Source organism: Sus scrofa, chromosome 15, assembly GCF_000003025.6.
Source record: "Sus scrofa isolate TJ Tabasco breed Duroc chromosome 15, Sscrofa11.1, whole genome shotgun sequence".
Taxonomy (NCBI): Eukaryota; Metazoa; Chordata; class Mammalia; order Artiodactyla; family Suidae; genus Sus; species Sus scrofa.
Window position 1 is genome coordinate 48,296,396 of NC_010457.5, and position 17,587 is coordinate 48,313,982.

The 17,587-nt window shown below is 40.7% G+C and overlaps 1 protein-coding gene across 1 annotated transcript in view; it reads right to left on the reverse strand.

Annotated features, from left to right (window-relative positions):
• Positions 3,061 to 17,587, reverse strand: part of BAG4 (BCL2 associated athanogene 4) — a 49,355-nt gene continuing 34,828 nt past the window's right edge. Inside the window, exons 3-5 of the mRNA XM_013984080.2 lie at positions 11,797 to 12,051; positions 11,077 to 11,331; positions 3,061 to 10,360 (exon numbers count right to left, since the gene is read on the reverse strand). Of these exons, the coding sequence (XP_013839534.2) occupies positions 9,875 to 10,360; positions 11,077 to 11,331; positions 11,797 to 12,051 (996 nt within the window). The 3' untranslated portion in view covers positions 3,061 to 9,874. The remainder of the gene's footprint in view (positions 10,361 to 11,076; positions 11,332 to 11,796; positions 12,052 to 17,587) is intronic.

Consider the following 17,587-nt stretch of genomic DNA (forward strand, 5'->3'; position numbering starts at 1 on the left):
TTTTGTCTTTTTAGGGCTGTACCAGCCACATATGGAGGTTCCCAGGCTAGGGGTCAAACCGGAGCTGCAGCTGCCGGCCCATGCCAGAGCCACAGGAACTTGGGATCCAAGCCATGTCTGCGACCTACACCACAGCTCATGGCAACGCCCTATCATTAACCCACTAAGCAAGGCCAGGGATCGAACCTGTGTCCTCATGGATGCTAGTCAGATTCGTTTCCACTGAGCCACGAGGGGAACTCCTCACTTTGTTTTCAAGAGAAGTTCTGCTGGGTACCTAAATCTGAATAGCTATAGTTTGTCATTTGTACTTTCAAAAAAATGATGTTCAATGAGAAAAGCTACCAAGTCAATAATGTTAGGTGCTTTCTCCTCAAGAGACCAGGTGTAATACTGTGATTTACAGGAAAAATATATATTTGATCATTCAGATGAATATATATTCATCCACAAGTCCTAGCTCACAAAACCTTTGGAATTTTCTTAACTATAAAAGCAATAGGTATTATTCGGTGTCTTGTCCTCGGTTCCTGAAAATGCTTCAAGGAAAGTGACTCTTGGATCCCACAAAGGATTGGGGGCTGCTTGCCAGGAGAACCAGCCATGTGATTAGATGGGGGAACTTCCATCCCAACCCCCAACCTCTGGGGAGGGCAGAGGTGCTGGAGGTTGAACCAACTGCCAGTGCCTTAATAAGGCATGCCTATGTAATGAAGCCTCTTTAAAAACACAAAGGAGGAGCTCCTGTTGTGGCTCAATGGTTAACGAATCTCACTAGGAACCACAAGGTTGCAGGTTCTATCCCTGGCCTTACTCAGTGGGTTAAGGATCCGGCTTTGCTGTGAGCTGTAGTGTAGGTTGCATTCGAGGCTCGGATCCCGCGTTGCTATGGCCCTGGTGTAGGCTGGCGGCTACAACTCCGATTAGACCCCTAGCCTGGGAACCTCTATATGCCGTGAGTGCAGCTCCAGAAAAAGGCAAAAAGACAAACAAAAACAAACCTCCGCAAAGGAGGAGTTCCCACTGTGGCACCAAGGGATGGGCAGCGTCTTGGGAACACTGGGACTGGGAACACTGGGATGCAGGTTTGATCCCTAGCCCAGCTCAGTGGGTTAAGGATCCGATGTTGCCCACGCTGTGGCTTAGGTCAAGGCAGCTGCTTGGGTCTGATCCCTGCAACTCCATATGCCAAGGGGCAGCCAAAAAAAGAAGAAAAAAAAAAGCGCAAAGGACAAGGTTCAGAGAGCTTCCAGGTTAGGGAACACAGGAAGACTGGGAAAGTGGTGTCCCTGGAAAGGGCACTGGAAGCCCCACTCCCTTCCCCCAGGCCCTGCCCTACTTAGCTCTTCACCTGGCTGCTCTGTAACCTTTAATAGCCTTTTATAATTAACTGTTAATCTAATAAATAAATGGCTTTTCCTGAGTTCTGTAAGCTGTTCTAGCAAATTAATGGAAGCCCAGGAGGAAGAAGTTAGAGAACCTCTGATTTATAGCCAGTCAGTCAGAAGGACAGGTAACGACCCAGGTGTGTGACTATCATCTAAAGTGGAGCCCTTTACCTGTGGAATCTGATTCTGTCTCCAGGTAGACAGTGTCAGACTGAGTTGAATTCTTGGACACGCTGCTGGTTGCATGTTGGTATGGGGAGGCCAAAACACACACATTGGAATCGGGTCCAGGAACCCATTTTCACCAGCATACTTCAACCCTCAGAATTGTTTTTGTGCATACTAACCATTTTGTCACATATAATGTGAAAGAGGTGTGAATTCAAGGATTAAGAGTTAACAGGATTTGGAGTTTCTATTGTGGCTCAGCAGGTTAAGAACCCAGTTAATAGCCATGAGGATGCAGGTTCAATCCCTGGCCTTGCTCAGTGGGTTAAGGATCCGGCATTGCCATGAGCTGTGGTGTAGGTTACAGATGCAGCTCAGATCTGATATTGCTGTTGCTGTGGCATAGGCCAGGGGCTACAACTCCAATTCAACCCCTAGCCTGGGAACCTCTATATGCCCCTCCACAAAAGATGTGATGACTAAATGGGATCCTGGAAGAGGAAAACAGTGTGTTAGGTAAAAATAAAGGAAATCTGAATAAAGTATGTACTTTCAGTTAATAAGAATCTATCAGTATCGATACATTAACTGTGACAAGTGTACAACACTCATTTAAGGCATCAATAACAGGGTGTGGGTTATGTGGTAATTCTTAGTATTACAATTTTCTGTAAATCTAAATTATTCTAAAATATGAAGTTTATTAAAATAAATCCTGTTAGAGAATGGGCAAAAGACACGCACAGACATCTCACAGAGAATTTACAGATAGAAAATAAGCACATGAAAAGATGTTCAACATCATTAACCATTAAGGAAATGCAAATTAAAGCACAATGGGATACCACTACATACCATCAAAATGGTTAAAATAAAAAATACTGGGAGTTCCCGTCGTGGCGCAGTGGTTAAGGAATCCGACTAGGAACCATGAGGTTGCGGGTTCGGTCCCTGCCCTTGCTCAGTGGGTTAAGGATCCGGCGTTGCCGTGAGCTGTGGTGTAGGTTGCAGACGCGGCTCAGATCCTGCGTTGCTGTGGCTCTGGTGTGGGCCAGTGGCTACAGCTCCGATTCGACCCCTAGCCTGGGAACCTCCATATGCCGCGGGAGCGGCCCAAGAAATAGCAAAAAAAGACCAAAAAATAAAAAATAAAATAAAATAAATTATATAAAAATAAATAAATAAATAAATAAAAAATACTGGAGTTCCCTGGTGGCTCAGTGGGTTAAGGGTTTGGCATTGTCACTGCTGATTTGATCCTAGCCTAAGAATTTCTGCATGCCTTGGCCAAAAAAAAAATTAAGTTTAAGAAAGTGACAACACCAAATACTAGCAAGGGTGTAAGGAAACTCATACTTTACTAGTGGGAATGTAAAATGGTAAGTCTCTCTAGGAAAGTTTGGTAGTTTCCTAAAAAATTAAACATGGCAAGTATCATATGATCCAGAACTGCACTCCTGGGCATTTATCCCAAAGAAATGAAAACTATGTCCACACAAAAACATGTACATGAATGTACTTAGCAGCTTTATTTATAATAGCCCCAAACTAGAAACAACCCAGATATCCTCCAACAGGTGAATGTTTGAACAAACTGTGGTACATCCATATCATAGACTACTACTTAGCAATAAAAAAGAGCTACTGATACAGGAAACAATTTGGATGAATGTTGAGAGAATTAGGCTGAGTGGGAAAAAAGCCAATCTCTAGTGGTTACATACTGTACAATTTTATTTATATAACATTCTCAAAATGACAAAGTTTAGAAAAGGAGAACAGATTAGTGGTCGCCAGGGGTTTAGTCTGGTGGGAAAGGAGAAGCAGACGTGGCTGTGAAAGGTCAACAGGAGGAAGAGTTGTGGTGATGGAACTGCTCTTTATCTTGGCTGTATTGATGTCAATCCTGGTTGTGACATTGCAGTAAAGTTTGGCAAGATGTTACCACTCGAGGAAACTGGGTGAAGGGTACAGGAAAGCTCCGTGATATTTCATAAAACTGCATGTGAATTTACAATGATCTCAAAATATAACTTTAATTAAAAAATACAATATAGTTGGCACTCCTATCCATGGGTTCCACATCCACAGGTTCAAGCAAAATTTGAAAAGAAAAAATAAAAACTTCAGAAAGTTCCAAAATGCAAAACTGAATTTGCTCCACACCCAGCAACTATTTACATAGCATTTACATTTTATTTGCAACTATTTACATAGCAATTTACATTGTATTAGGTATTACAACTAATCTAGAGATGACTTAAAGTATAGGGAGGATGTGCATAGGTTATCTTCAAACAATACACCACTTCATATAAAGGATTGAGCATCCACAGGTTTTGGTACCCATGGGGGATCCTAGAACCAATCCCCCACAGAGACTGTAGGCTGTTTACTCCCGGTTATTTTGAATTTCAGGAAAGCAGTCATTTTTAGTAGCATTATGTCCCATGCAATATTTGGAACATATTGATACTAAAACCTGATTTGTTGTCTATCTGAAATTTAAATGTAACCGAGAGTCCTATATTTTCTCTGGCAGTACTACCCTTGGTATTAGTTTACCAGGATAAAATATACATACTGCAAAATAAAAGAACATTTAAGGGTTGGCTAAGAGAAGATGTGTTCTGATCTCAGAAATCCCTAAATTTTCCCTTCTCAGCAGCTCACGTCTCCTCTGCCTCACATTTTATTACAACAAATGTGCTACTGCCCACCAATCCTGGTGAGGAAAACTACACAGAGTACAAAACCCTCCTGTCTTCACAGGGGAGTAAAAATTTATCCAGATAATCCTCCCCAATTTCAACTTAAACTAGCCCCTCCAAGAAAGATTATGAAAAAATAATAAACAGAATAGTCAGGAAGCATTTTATAGAAGCAATTTGGGAGCTCCCGTATAATAATACCATAAAAAACACAACCAAGAACAAACAGACATCTGAAAAAATATCTCTAACATGATTGAGATCAAAAAAAAGAAAGGAAAGAACAACTTTGGAGGCAATCCATTACTGAAGAAAAAAAGAAATTATCACAAATATCCTCAAAGATATAAGATGCTAAAACCACAAACAAGAGCAGAGTCTCACAGAAAACACAGAGAACAACAAAAATCCTAGAAATTAAAAGAGAAATGTAAAAGTCAATGGAGAACTGGAAGATCTAGATGAGTAAATCTCCCACAAAGTTCAACAAAAAGGCAAAAAATAAAGGTGAAAAAATGAGTATATCGAAGACTCAGTCTAAAATGTCTATAACAGAAACAGCAGGAACTCTAGAAAGATGTAATAGAGATTAGGTAGCCGAGGGGGAAAACAAACAAATGAAACCAAGAAAATGTTAAAGGACTTAAGGGAAGGAGTTTCCAGAATAAATGTGCCCAGAAAAATGAACAAAAACAGATGCACACCATCATTATCCTGAAAGGAAATTTTAGAACAGAGAAGACAAAAATATCCTACAAGCTTCCAAGAAGAAAAATCAAGTAATAAACAAAGGATCATGAAAACTTTCAAATACGCAAGATGTAAAAAAGTGATTTCCTATGCACCCTTTTCCAGGAAGCTACTGGAGAACATGCTCTACCAAAATGAGGGAATAAACTAAGAAAGAGAAGGACGGAAGAATCCAACAAAGGAGGCGGAAAGAACCCCTGGAATGAAAGTCCACACCACGCCAGGATCTAACGTGCTCTCCAGTCAGAAGGTGCCAGGACAGCTTCCTCAGGAGTCTCAGCATCTCAAGAGAAGATTCAGACAAATGATGGAGGGTCTGAGGTCAAGTGAGTCATGAGTACATAAGCAAATACAATACATAACACAAATGATTCCCTCCAGGGAGAACCAGGAGTTGTTCAGGAAGAGAAAGTAACCACAGTCTACCGTATGACTGAGCTCTGGTTAGCATTTACATGGTCTAGTCACTGACAACAGAATTACCATATAACTGGATGGAGAAACTGGAGGGGTGAGGGCTGGTAGAGGCAGAGAAACAGACCTAATCTTCCTCCTCTACAACAGAAAATCAGCATAAATGAGCTAAAATTGATAAATCAAGAAGAAGCAATACAATTACGTTATTTTTAAAACTAGAGATAATTTTTTTTTAAATTCAACTTGAAAGGGGTTACTTTTGTAGAAGGAAAAATGGGAGTGGAACAGAAACATGCTCCTTTTTGTAGAACTGACTCTTTAAATTCCTCAGTTCCAGAGAATTGAGTCTCTAAACCTGTAACTTTTTTAAAAAGAAAAAAAGATGAAAAAGAAATACTTCAGGAGTTCCCATCATGGCTCAGTGGTTAATGAACCTGACTAGTAACCATGAGGTTGCGGGTTTGATCCCTGGCCTCGCTCAGTGGGTTGGGGATCCAGCGTTGCCGTGAGCTGTGGTGTAGGTCGAAGACATGGCTCGGATCCCGAGTTGCTGTGGCTCTGGCGTAGGCCGGCGGCTACACCTCTGATTAGACTACTAGCCTGGGAACATCCATATGCCGCGGGTGCGGCCCTAGAAAAGACAAAAAAAGAAAAAGAAAAACTTCAGTCATCAAGTTTCTATCCCCCCTCAAACTTTTTTAATGCCAATTTAATCTATACTCTTCAACTTTAAAACAAAAAGAACTGCCTACTTCTAAAGGTATTATATTAACCAACTAAAGAACCGTTTTCAAAACCCTATTTTTATTTCTTTTTAGGGCCACACCCAAGGGATATGGAAGTTCCCTGGCTAGGGGTTGAATTGGAGCAGGAGCTGCTGGCCTAAGCCACAGCGGCAGCTACAGCAATGCCAGGTCCAAGCCACATCTGTGATCTACACCACAGCTTGTGGCAGCGCCAGATCCTTAACTGACTGAGCCAGACATTGAACCCTCATCCTCATGGATACTAGTAGGTTCTTAAGCCGCTGAGTAACAACAGGAACTCCCAACCCTATTTTTAAAAGCATTTAAAAGAATTCTCCACCAACAATGTAGCAATCAGCATAGCCCATTCTGCTGATACTTCATTAGAACTTATTTGTCTCAGTATTTATATTGGCATTTATATTTGGAACAATATGGAACTATAAAGAAAACTTAGTTGTGTCTAACATGCCAGATCTAGATAATCGTATTTACAATTTTGACAAAAATTATCCCCAAAGTAATATAAATATAGACACTTTTTAAAAGTCCAGATGTGAAATATCAAAACATTTTATGGGAGCTTCCTGGTGGCCTAGCGAATTAAGGATCCAGCGTTATCACTGCTGTGGCACGGGTTTACTCCCTGGCCAGGAACATCTATGTGCCATGGGCATGGCCAAAATAATAAATAATAATAATAATAATAATAATTTTTTAATTCAGTCTGGAATCGATACTGTCAAAAACAACCAAATACACAAAAAAAAAAAAAAAAAGAATACTATTTTCCTTTTTAAGTTCACTATTTTTTTCTGGAACAGGCTGCCAATTTAGTTTTTCTTTCCTTGATATTAGCATCTGGAATCATTTTAACATGGTTTATACCTTTAAGTTCTAAGTTTGTACTTATCCTGAATGTCTTACTATAATTAAAAATATAAACCCAGAAGCAACAGCCCTTCCTCACAGAAGTCCAATGAATAAATGTAGAAGGAATGAGAGAAAGAGAAAGCCACCACAGGAACACCACAGTAGTAACTGACACCAGCAAGGTCTGCCAGTGGATAGAAAAATGAGTGGGTAAGTTTAAGCACAAATAGGACATTTGCATAGCTCGAATTATTTCTGGCAAACACTCAGTCATTACAAAGGAAAACACAGCAAGTTTACAACCAAGAGGCCTAGGAGACACCACCTTAGGTGGTATTAAGGTAAACAACACCAATAGTTCATTACCACATCAGGGGTCATGACACAACGTCACACTTTGAAGCCATGACAGTGGAATGCAAGACAGGGTCCTAGACTGGATCCCCAGACAGTGAAGGACCTTAGTGAAAAGATTACGAAAATCTCTACTTTCAAAACTCTCTAGTTAATAGCATTGTATCAAGGCAACTTTCTTAACTTGGCAAACGTTCTACAATTATGTAAGATGTTAATATAAGGGGATGGTGACTGAAGGGTATAAACGAACTGTTTTTACAACAGTTCAGGAGAGTGTTGTTTTTACAACACTTCAGGAGAGTTAAAATTCTCAAAATTTAAAACATAACTGTTAAAAATTTAAAACATACATATATATGAATATATGTGTCTAACATGTTATTTAGACTTCAAGGAAAATAACGTTAAGACTCCAGGGAAACTGGTATCTGGGGCACTCAGTTAAAGAGCAGTTTTCTCTCCTGAATTAGTCACTGTCTCACTGGTTGCTAACTTAGTTTTAAGGTTCTTCCCCTTCCAAATATTTAGTTTCAAGTACTTTTAAATTTTCATAGAAAAGCTTACTTTTAAACATTCCTCTATTAGGCCAAAATTTAAAATCCTAGAATAAAACTGTCACCACGGAGTTCCCATCGTGGTGCAGCGGGAACAAATCTGACTAGGAACCATGAAGCTGCAGGTTCGATCTATGGCCTCGATCAGTGGATTAAGGATCTGGCGTTGCCATGAGCTGACACAGCTTGGATCTGGTGTGGCTGTGGCTCTGGCGTAGGCCGGCAGCAACAGCTCCGATTAGACCCCTAGCCTGGGAACTTCCATATGCCACAGGAGTGGCCCTAAAAGGACAAAAAAAAAAAAAAAAAAAAAAAAGACAAAAAAACTGTCACCAAATTATCTCATAAAATCACTTCTACCAACCACATGACCCGACCATTTCTTCTCATCATATAATATGATTGTATTGGTGTTGTTTATAAGGAGAGGGAAGGGCTAATAGATTTATTTTATTAATAGGCCTGGCAGTGAAGAAAAAAAAATTATCAGTTGGCTATCTTATTAAGAAATAACAGTTTTTGCAATAATAGATATTGTGTACTGGAACCCACTTCAGATGTAAAAAGCAACTTACCTAAGTCACTTCTATGTGGTAGCATAGGGCTACCAAAGCAAACCCAGCTAAGATCTTTCATTATCCCTTCCTTAAATCTGACTCTAATGTGACTGTTATTAGCGGTGGTAAACATCTTTTAAAAAAAAAAAAAAAAAACAGGCAATACTGTCTATGCAATTTATTCCAAGGGAATAAAGATAAACATCAGGTCTACCTTTCAAAAGCTGAACATAATTTCTCACTCTAGCTATGGCTGCTGATTCATTCCCTGAGCATGAATCCTCTTTTACCCACATTGTTTCTTACTATAAACTGAGCTGAAATCTGCCCATAGGGGTCCTGATGGTGAAGTTAATATTCTAGATGGAGAAGAGCATTCCCAAACGGTTGTATTTATTACTTTTGCAATTATTATTTCTACTTGCTGTGGCATTTAATTTTTCATTTGTATTTAGCATGTTGCTCCATATGGAAACAGCTATAGTAAAAAGATGGGGGGTGGGGTGGAGTTTAAAGTGGATCTTCATCCAAATACCATTAAAAAAGCAAAAAGTAAAATGGCCACATTTTCATTTCTATACCCATGCCATTTTAACCAAATTAACCTTCCAAAAATAACATGAAAAGCAGAAGTGGTAAAACTCTAACCTAATGATCTATACAAAAAAGGAGACACTCTACCTCAGGAACTCACTACACATTGCAATATACTCAAGTGGTGAAAAGATAAAAATTCAACCAGAACTGCCATACTCTCTGGCTGTCAATACAGTCTCCTGAGTAATTATATTAAACATATTACTACAAAATGTACCAAGAAGTAGAGAATAGTACTATATTTGTGAACTGCAAGTAACAAAACAAAACAGAGGTCCAAGAAAGCTAAAGTCCAAGCTGTAATTTACACGTAAAGTGTATGTTGAAAGCCGTCACGATGTACAAAAATGTGACAAGTAATCCAGACGTTTAAAAAAAAAACAGAGCTTGTTTGTCTCAGATAGTATCCAGTCTTATCTGGTAGGTTTCTGATAAGCCTGTTACATAAAGTGTATTTCCCTCCTGCTGATAAGAAGCAGCTTGCAGATACCCATACATTTCTTAAGGGGTGAGTCTACTTGACAATATTGATAATGCCATAGTTTCCTATTACATTCATTGGTCTGAAAATTGAAAACAACCCATAATCCAACTTTTCTTCCAAGTCCTTTACCAGTTTTTCAAGTTTTATAGCGAACGAAATTGGAATGTATTGCTTCTTGTCATCAACAGGCATTTCAAAACGAGGGTAATTAACCAAAATCAAGAGTTCTTTGGTCAAGTTAGTAACAGGCTTCCCCTTTGTTCTAAATCCCTTCATAATCCTTTTTTTTCCAATTTTTCCAGTATGGCCTGGATTTTACAAACAGCCTCTTTCCTGGCCTGCCGGACAGTGTCCTGGCCCCCAGTTTCAACTGAATCCAGTTCCAAAAGTTCCTTGGTTAGCATTTCCTCCAGAAGCCAGTATGCTTTGTCTGTCTTTTTTCCTACGAACTCTTCTACTTCTTGCTCAAGATATTGGACCTTCTCCAGCACATGTATGATTTTTTTAATACTTGGGGGAGTCCCTTCATCTGAAGATAAACACTCGTCAGGAAGATTATTACTCGGATCTTGATTGCTGGGATGTTCATTGCTGGCATGACCATACAGCTGAGGCTCGGCACTGTACTGGACTTGGGAATCCAAAAGCTCTGAATCATCACTGTTCATTGTTCCCGAGGACTCGTACTGATGGACACTGCAAGGAAAGCTGTGCCGGCTCATGCCTTGATCTGATTGGCTATAGGGGTATGAGGAATCCTTGGAGCAGAAGAGCAAAGAGGGGAAAAAAGCTGTTTTAATGGGAATCTATCATATTTGTTAGCCCACATCTTTTATCTGACCAGCTAGGTAGATGAAAAGATTACCCACCAATAAAACTCTTAAGCCCTCCTTAATCATTTTGAGAAAAACACAGCCCTAAAAAGACAAGAGGCAGATAATTCCTGAGCATAAAGGCTAGAATCTATCCTCAGGCAGGTCATCATCATGAAGACCTCATAATCTATCCTTACTACCTCACAATCCGTCCAGTGACTTAATAAATAGGAAATAGATAGTTTTTTCCCCTAAAGTGAGAAACCCTTAAGACAAATCTTGAAAAGGAACCTAGCCACAGGCAAACGCTGTCTGAGTCTATGGCTTAATGAAACCATGCAATTTCATACTGGTTTTGCCTTCTGTCTGGAGACTGAGGTAATAAAATCCAGTCTTTGATTTTGTTTAACAGATAGCATTACAACACATAGTAAAGGAATGTCTTTTAAAAATAGATGTGAACCTAATACTCCTCTAAAAAATAAAGTCTTGAATAAAATTTTTTTAAAAAAGGAAACTGGGCTACGTAAAGCTATAGGGTAGTAGCCACCAACTTTTTGAAATTAGTCCTCATTTAACACAGACCAATGCAGACAAATTCCACGTTGTGCTCCTTGTTACCCAAACATCAGAAGACCAATGTTCAGAAGGTCTCCTACCTTGGGCTGCGGGGGTGGTGGTGAAGGAGGTGGCTGAGGAGAGCCACTGCTAGGCCATGACGAAGCACTTTCGCTCACATAGAGACTCCCAGGTGGTGCTGAGGGCGAGGCTGCAGGCCATGGGTAGCGGGTTCCCACTCCATAAGTGCCAGGAGGGGCCCATGCGTCCTCCTGTGGTCGCACGGTGGGTCCTGGTTGTGGAACACTACGGTTACCATCCCCATAAGGGTAGTGGGGCACGCTCATTCCAGGGTTCTGGATTGAGAGGAAGGAAATAGGCTGGTCACTGCTAAAAAGCACTTTAAAGAAAATGTTCTAGTGTAAATAGATTCTGAGATGCTTCTTCTCTGCTTAACGGAGTACATTTTTGCTGTTACTGGGCTAACCTGTAGCATCTCTAACTAGGTGCAATAATTTCTCCAAGCCTAAAAAGGCCAGGTTCCAAAGCTACCAGGGGCAGATCTGCTGATGATCAAACTCAGAAGGAATAGGACCTAAATTCAAGGTCTGCCCACAGATACTATAAATAAATGGATCCATGTGCTATAAGGAAGCACAAATACATATTAGAACTCTCCTTGAAGTGAACAGAGAAAAACATGGGATCATTCACAGAATATTAAAAAAAATATAAACCTCACCTCTTGAGGTAAACAGAGAAATAAACTTGGTACCATTCATTCATACTAACAAATAAAACCACCACAGAAACATGCTCACCTGTGAAGCAGGATATCCTGAAACCTGCCCCCTAAGAGGGGGTGCTTCAGTCTGACAGTCCTGCTGGGGATACATCCAACGGGACACTGGGGTTGGGCTGTTGCCAGGTGAACGGTAAGTGCTTGGAACCTCTGTGGAGTAACTGGTCTGAGCATACCCGGGTGTGTAATAAGCCCCGGAGTAGGAGGCAGGGTTTGTGCCAGGGCCAGTGGGGTATGGTGGGCCATATGCTCCATTTGTATAAGAATTCAAATTCTGTAAAAAGGCAATGTTGGGAGGAAAAAAAAAAAAAAAAAAAAAAGACGAATGAGTAGAAGAGCTAAATGCCCTCACTCTGAAAACTTTGAGAAAGGAAATCAGTAACCAATGAAAACATGAACTACCGAATTGATCTTTGAGGCATTCTTTTGTATTATAATCATATACATACATAAGTTCAGATTATTACTGAAGAGTCTGTGTCATAACAATGGGAGAGTATATGGTGATGAATTATGAACCAATGGCCTTAGAGCAGTGCTTCTCGACCATTTCCACAAGTGCACCTAACAACCATATCTAATAGCAGAGGACTTGCCTCTACCAAATGGGCAGGGGGTTCTAGGAAACTTGGGAGAATGGCTGGAGATAGAAGACAATAACCATGATACAACAAAAGAAAAAAAGAACACAGAGACAGACCTAGCCTGACCACAGGCTTTGGGTTTACCTTCTCTCAACTTTAGTTTCTCCACCAGGAAAATGGAGATCATAAACCTATGTTGCAAGGTTACTGTGAAAATTAAATGAGATGACATTTATATATGACATATATAAAATCCTTAGTATGGTATCTGGCACACAGTATGCTCAATAATTGGTAATTATTTGTATTATCATTATTGTTAGTATTATTACGACAAGGTCAGGAAATGAACCCAGGTCTGACTCCAAGCCCATGTTCTTTGTCCTATCCCACTCTGCTTCCCAGATAATAACAGCAGAGACAGATTCCTCATATATTGCTTACTGCAATTTGTTTCATTTTTGGTTTTTTCTTTTTTGGCCATCCTGCAGCATATGGAGTTCCAGGCCAGGGATCAGATCTGAGCCTCAGTTGCAACCTACGTGGCAGCTGTGGCAACGCCAGATCCTTTAACCCACCATGTCGAGCTGGGAATCAAACAAGCATCCCAGCACTCTAGAGACGCCACCAATGCCACTGCAACACAGCGGGAACTCTGCTTATCGCAGTTTTACCTCACCTATCCAGACTATTATTGACACCCAGAATCCTCAGTTTAGTAGGACTTCTTATATCTTAAAGATACATGCTTAAGTGTTCACAAGAGAAACAAAATATGATGGCCATGTGCTGATATTTGTTGAGGTGGAATAATGGGTTTGTGGGGGATTATTATGCACTATTCTCATTACTTTATGTAATTAGTATGTTTGAAAATTTCCTTCTTACAAAAAGAGTTCCTGTTATTTTACCCTATAACATGAAAAGTACAGACGATAAGTGAAAAGGCGTATGTATAGTAAGTTTAAAATTGTGCAAATATGATAGAGAAAAGGCTGAAAACAAATTTACCAAGATAAGAATATTAGTATGACAGAATTAGTGTTTGTTCTCTCTTTTCCTTATTTCCCAAATGTTTAGTAATAAAGTTGTATTACTTTTTGGAGTTCCCATTGCGGTGCAGCGGAAACGCATCTGGCTAGGAACCATGAGGTTGCGGATTCGATCCCTGGCCTTGCTCAGTGGGTTAAGAATCCGGGAGCTGTGGTATAGGTTGCAGATGCAGCCCAGATCTGGTGTTGCTGCGGCTCTGGCGTAGGCCGGTGGCTACAGCTCTGATTAGACCCCTAGTCTGGGAACCTCCATATGCCGCAGGTGCAGCCCTTTTATAAAAAGGACAAAAGACAAAATTACATAAAGTTGTATTACTTTTTATAGAAAAAAAATGTGCTATTAAAAATGTCATAAGGGAGGCTCTCTGGTGGTCTAGTGGTTAGGACTCAGTGCTTTCACTGTTGCAGCTTGCATTCAATCCTTGGTATGGGAACTGAGATCCCAGATCAAGCCAGGGAATGCCACAGCCAAAACATAAAATAAAAATAAAAATGTCATGGTGTTCCCCTTATGGCCCAGTGGGTTATAAACCTGACTAGTATCCATGAGCATGCAGGTTCAACCCCTGGCCTTGCTCAGTGGGCTCAGGATACCGAGTTGCCATGAGCTATGGTGTAGGTCACAGACGTGGCTCGGATCCCACATGACTGTGGTTGTGGCTTGGCATAGGCCAGCAGCTGCAGCTCCAATTCACCCCCTAGCCTGGGAACTTCCCTATGCCACACGTATGGCCCTAAAAGGCAAAATAAATAAATAAATAAATAAATAAATAAACCTCAGAGTTCTCTTGTGGCCCAGTGGGTTAAGGATCTGGCACTGTAGCTGCTGTGGAATGGGGTCAATCCCTAGCTCAGGAATTTATGCATGCCATGGGCATGGCCAAAAAAGGGAAAAGTCATGCAATTCCATGTATGTCTAGAAACTGATGGGCTATTAGGACCACAGCTATTTCCATCTTTGTCTAAGTAGACTAATTTACAAAAGGAAACTTAACATGGACAGCAAGCTGTGATTTGAAACATGTCAGTTCATATGGCAACAGAGGAAATCTGAAACTGAGGAACTACAAAAAGAATTACACAAAATCTTTGACAATCACTGAATTTCTGTAGAAGTCTCATTCTGGATTCCAGAAGAAATCAAGAGACTAGATTTTGATCGGTCTCTTAAAACGCAAAAATATTCCAAGGGCTGCTCTTGTTCTAGAGGTAAATGTAAATATGACTCAGCATTCAAAAGCCAAAATGTCATACCATATGGTGTCTCATTGCAAACTAAAGATTATACAGAAGGGAAATAATTCTTCCAAAATCTGGTTTTACAATTGATAGGCTGTTGTATAAAGGCAGAATCCAAAGAGGAGAAAAGTGATCAGGTCTCTTACCCAGAAAGTAACACACTGTTCAACAGCTTCCCTTTCCCATTTGGTATATGAATATCAAACAGCAAACAGACCCAACCTAAGTGGGGGACTTAAAAAAACAAAAGCCAAAAACCCACCACAATCATTACCAGAAAACCTGTGTGTTTATCATACTTTTTCCAAGTACCCACTGGGTCAATGGATCAGAGATGCAACATGGATATTTACAAATGATCATGGAGTTAGAAGAACATGTATTAATTAGTCTTGCAGCTGCTATAAATGTTGACTGAGAATGAAGCTAATGAACACAGTTCAGAAATGTTTCAAAGTTTTTAAGTCTCCTGAAAAGTAGCGTGGCAGCAAAGCAAAGAAAATAAAGGAGTTTCTGGCCCAGTTTCAGAGCCCTGATACAGGGGCCAAAGAGGAAGAAAACAGTTCTGGGGCAGTCCTTGATGCAAATGAAGGCTTTAAAAGCAAATAAGAAGAAAACTTAGTTTTATAGAACTCAGAAAATACTTCACTGTTGAATCTCATCAACAGTCTGGTGATCCTTGGGGGGAAAAAAAAAGGAGGAGTTCCCATTGTGGCTCAGTGAGTTACAAACCCAATTGGTATCCATGAGGATGCAGATTCGGGTTCAATCCTTGACCCCACTCAGTGGGTTAAGGATCTGGAGTTCCTGTGAGCTGCAGCATAGGTTGCAGACGTGGCCTGGATCTGGTGATGCTAGGGCTCCAGTTTGATGCTTAGCCTGGGAACTTCAACATGCCACAGGCGCAGCCCTAAAAAAAATAAATAAATAAAAATAAAAGTCTGGTGAGACCAAATCTTCTGTATGAGCTGGTATACTTACCACCATTCAAACTTGCTCCATGAACCATCCTACATGCTTCTCATAATCCTTACTACCAGCTGAAGAATGAAGCTCCAGAAAAATGAGTGAAGCTGTGTTTGAAGACTGTCCCCACTACCTGCACAGCACATAAATCAACCTGAGCAAAGCTGGCTAATCAACTTTGAGGACTGCTCTTGGGCCCACACAACATTAACAGCTTCTAAAAAAACAGACGTAGGGAGTTCCCGCCATGGCTCAGCAGTAACAAACCCAACTAGGATCCATGAGGACATGGGTTCGATCTCTGGCCTTGCTCAGTGGGTTAAGGATCTGGCATTGCTGTGGCTGTGGTGTAGGCTGGCAGCTATAACTCCGATTTGACCCCTCGCCTGGGAACTTCCATATGCTGTGAGTGTGGCCCTAAAAAGACAAAAAAAAAAAAAAAAAAAAAAAAAGAAAGAAATTAATGTAAATTCCACATGATCAGGGGGAAATGCATGAAATTATGCACTCTTGTTTATTAGAGCTGTTTCTGAATTGGAATGTTTTAAAATTTAAAAAACCTACCAAAAAGAAGAATGATCACGTGGCTAACATAAGGCGGCGACTAGAAAGCAAATGAGTGAAACTATTCACTTTTTTAAAAATGAAGCTGGGTGCAGCCAAAATGGAAAAAAAAAAAACTCTTATATCAACAATAAAAAGCTAAAATATCCCAATTTAAAAATGGGTAAAGAATCTGGATATTTCTCCAAGTAAGATATACAAATGGTTAATAAACACATGAAGATGCTCAACATCATTAGTCATCAGAGATGTGCAAATTAAAACCAGTGAGATAGGAGTTCCCATCATGGCGCAGTGGTTAACAAATCCGACTAGGAACCATAAGGTTGAGTGTTCGGTCCCTGCCCTTGCTCAGTGGGTTGACGATCCAGCATTGCCGTGAGCTGTGGTGTAGGTCGCAGACGCGGCTCGGATCCCGCGTTGCTGTGGCCCTGGCGTAGGCCAGTGGCTACAGCTCTGATTCGACCCTTAGCCTGGGAACCTCCATATGCCGCGGGAGTGGCCCAAAGAAATGGCAAAAAGACAAAAACAAACAAACAAACAAACAAAAAAAACCAGTGAGATAGAAACCACTTCATACCCACTAAAAAACTAAATGGCAGATCGAGAGAATGGGCTCTTATTTGCCCACAGAGAAGAGTGAAGTATTGACACATGTCACAACATGGGTGAACATTTTGCTAAGTAAAAGAACCCATTTATAATTTATATTTATATTTATAATTCCTTTATATGATATGTCCAGAGTAGGCAAACCCATCGAGAAAAGATAGACTAGAGGTTGCCAGGGTCTGGGGAGAGGGAGGAATGGGATGATAGGTACACAGTTATATGTAGGATGATGGACATGTTCTGGAATTAATGATGACGGCTGCACAATCTTGCGGATGTACTAAAAACAACTGAACTGTACCTTTAAAAGGTGAATTTGGAGTTCCTGTAGTGGCTCAGCAGTTAACGAACCCGACTACAGTCTACAAGGATTGGATTCGATCCTTGGCCTCGATCAGTGGGTTAAGGATCCAGCGTTGCCATGAGCTGTGGTGTAGGTTGTAGACGTGGCTTGGATCTCACATTGCTATGGCTGTGGCGTAGGCCACAGCTACAGCTCCAATTGGACCCCTAGCCAAGGAACCTCCATATGCCACTAGTGCAGCCCTAAAAGACAAAAAAAAAAAAAAAAGAATTTTATGATACATGGCCAAACCACAAGCAGGTAGCACTAAGCAATAATAATGCCTGCTTCTCAGGCCAGCTCACAGCAATGCTAGATCCCTACCCACTGAGAGAGGCCAGGGATCGAACCCGCAACCTCATGGTTCCTAGTCAGATTCGTTTCCACTGCGCCACAACAGGAACTCCATGCCCGCTTCTTGATTTCAGTCACAGGAATGAGGATGACATG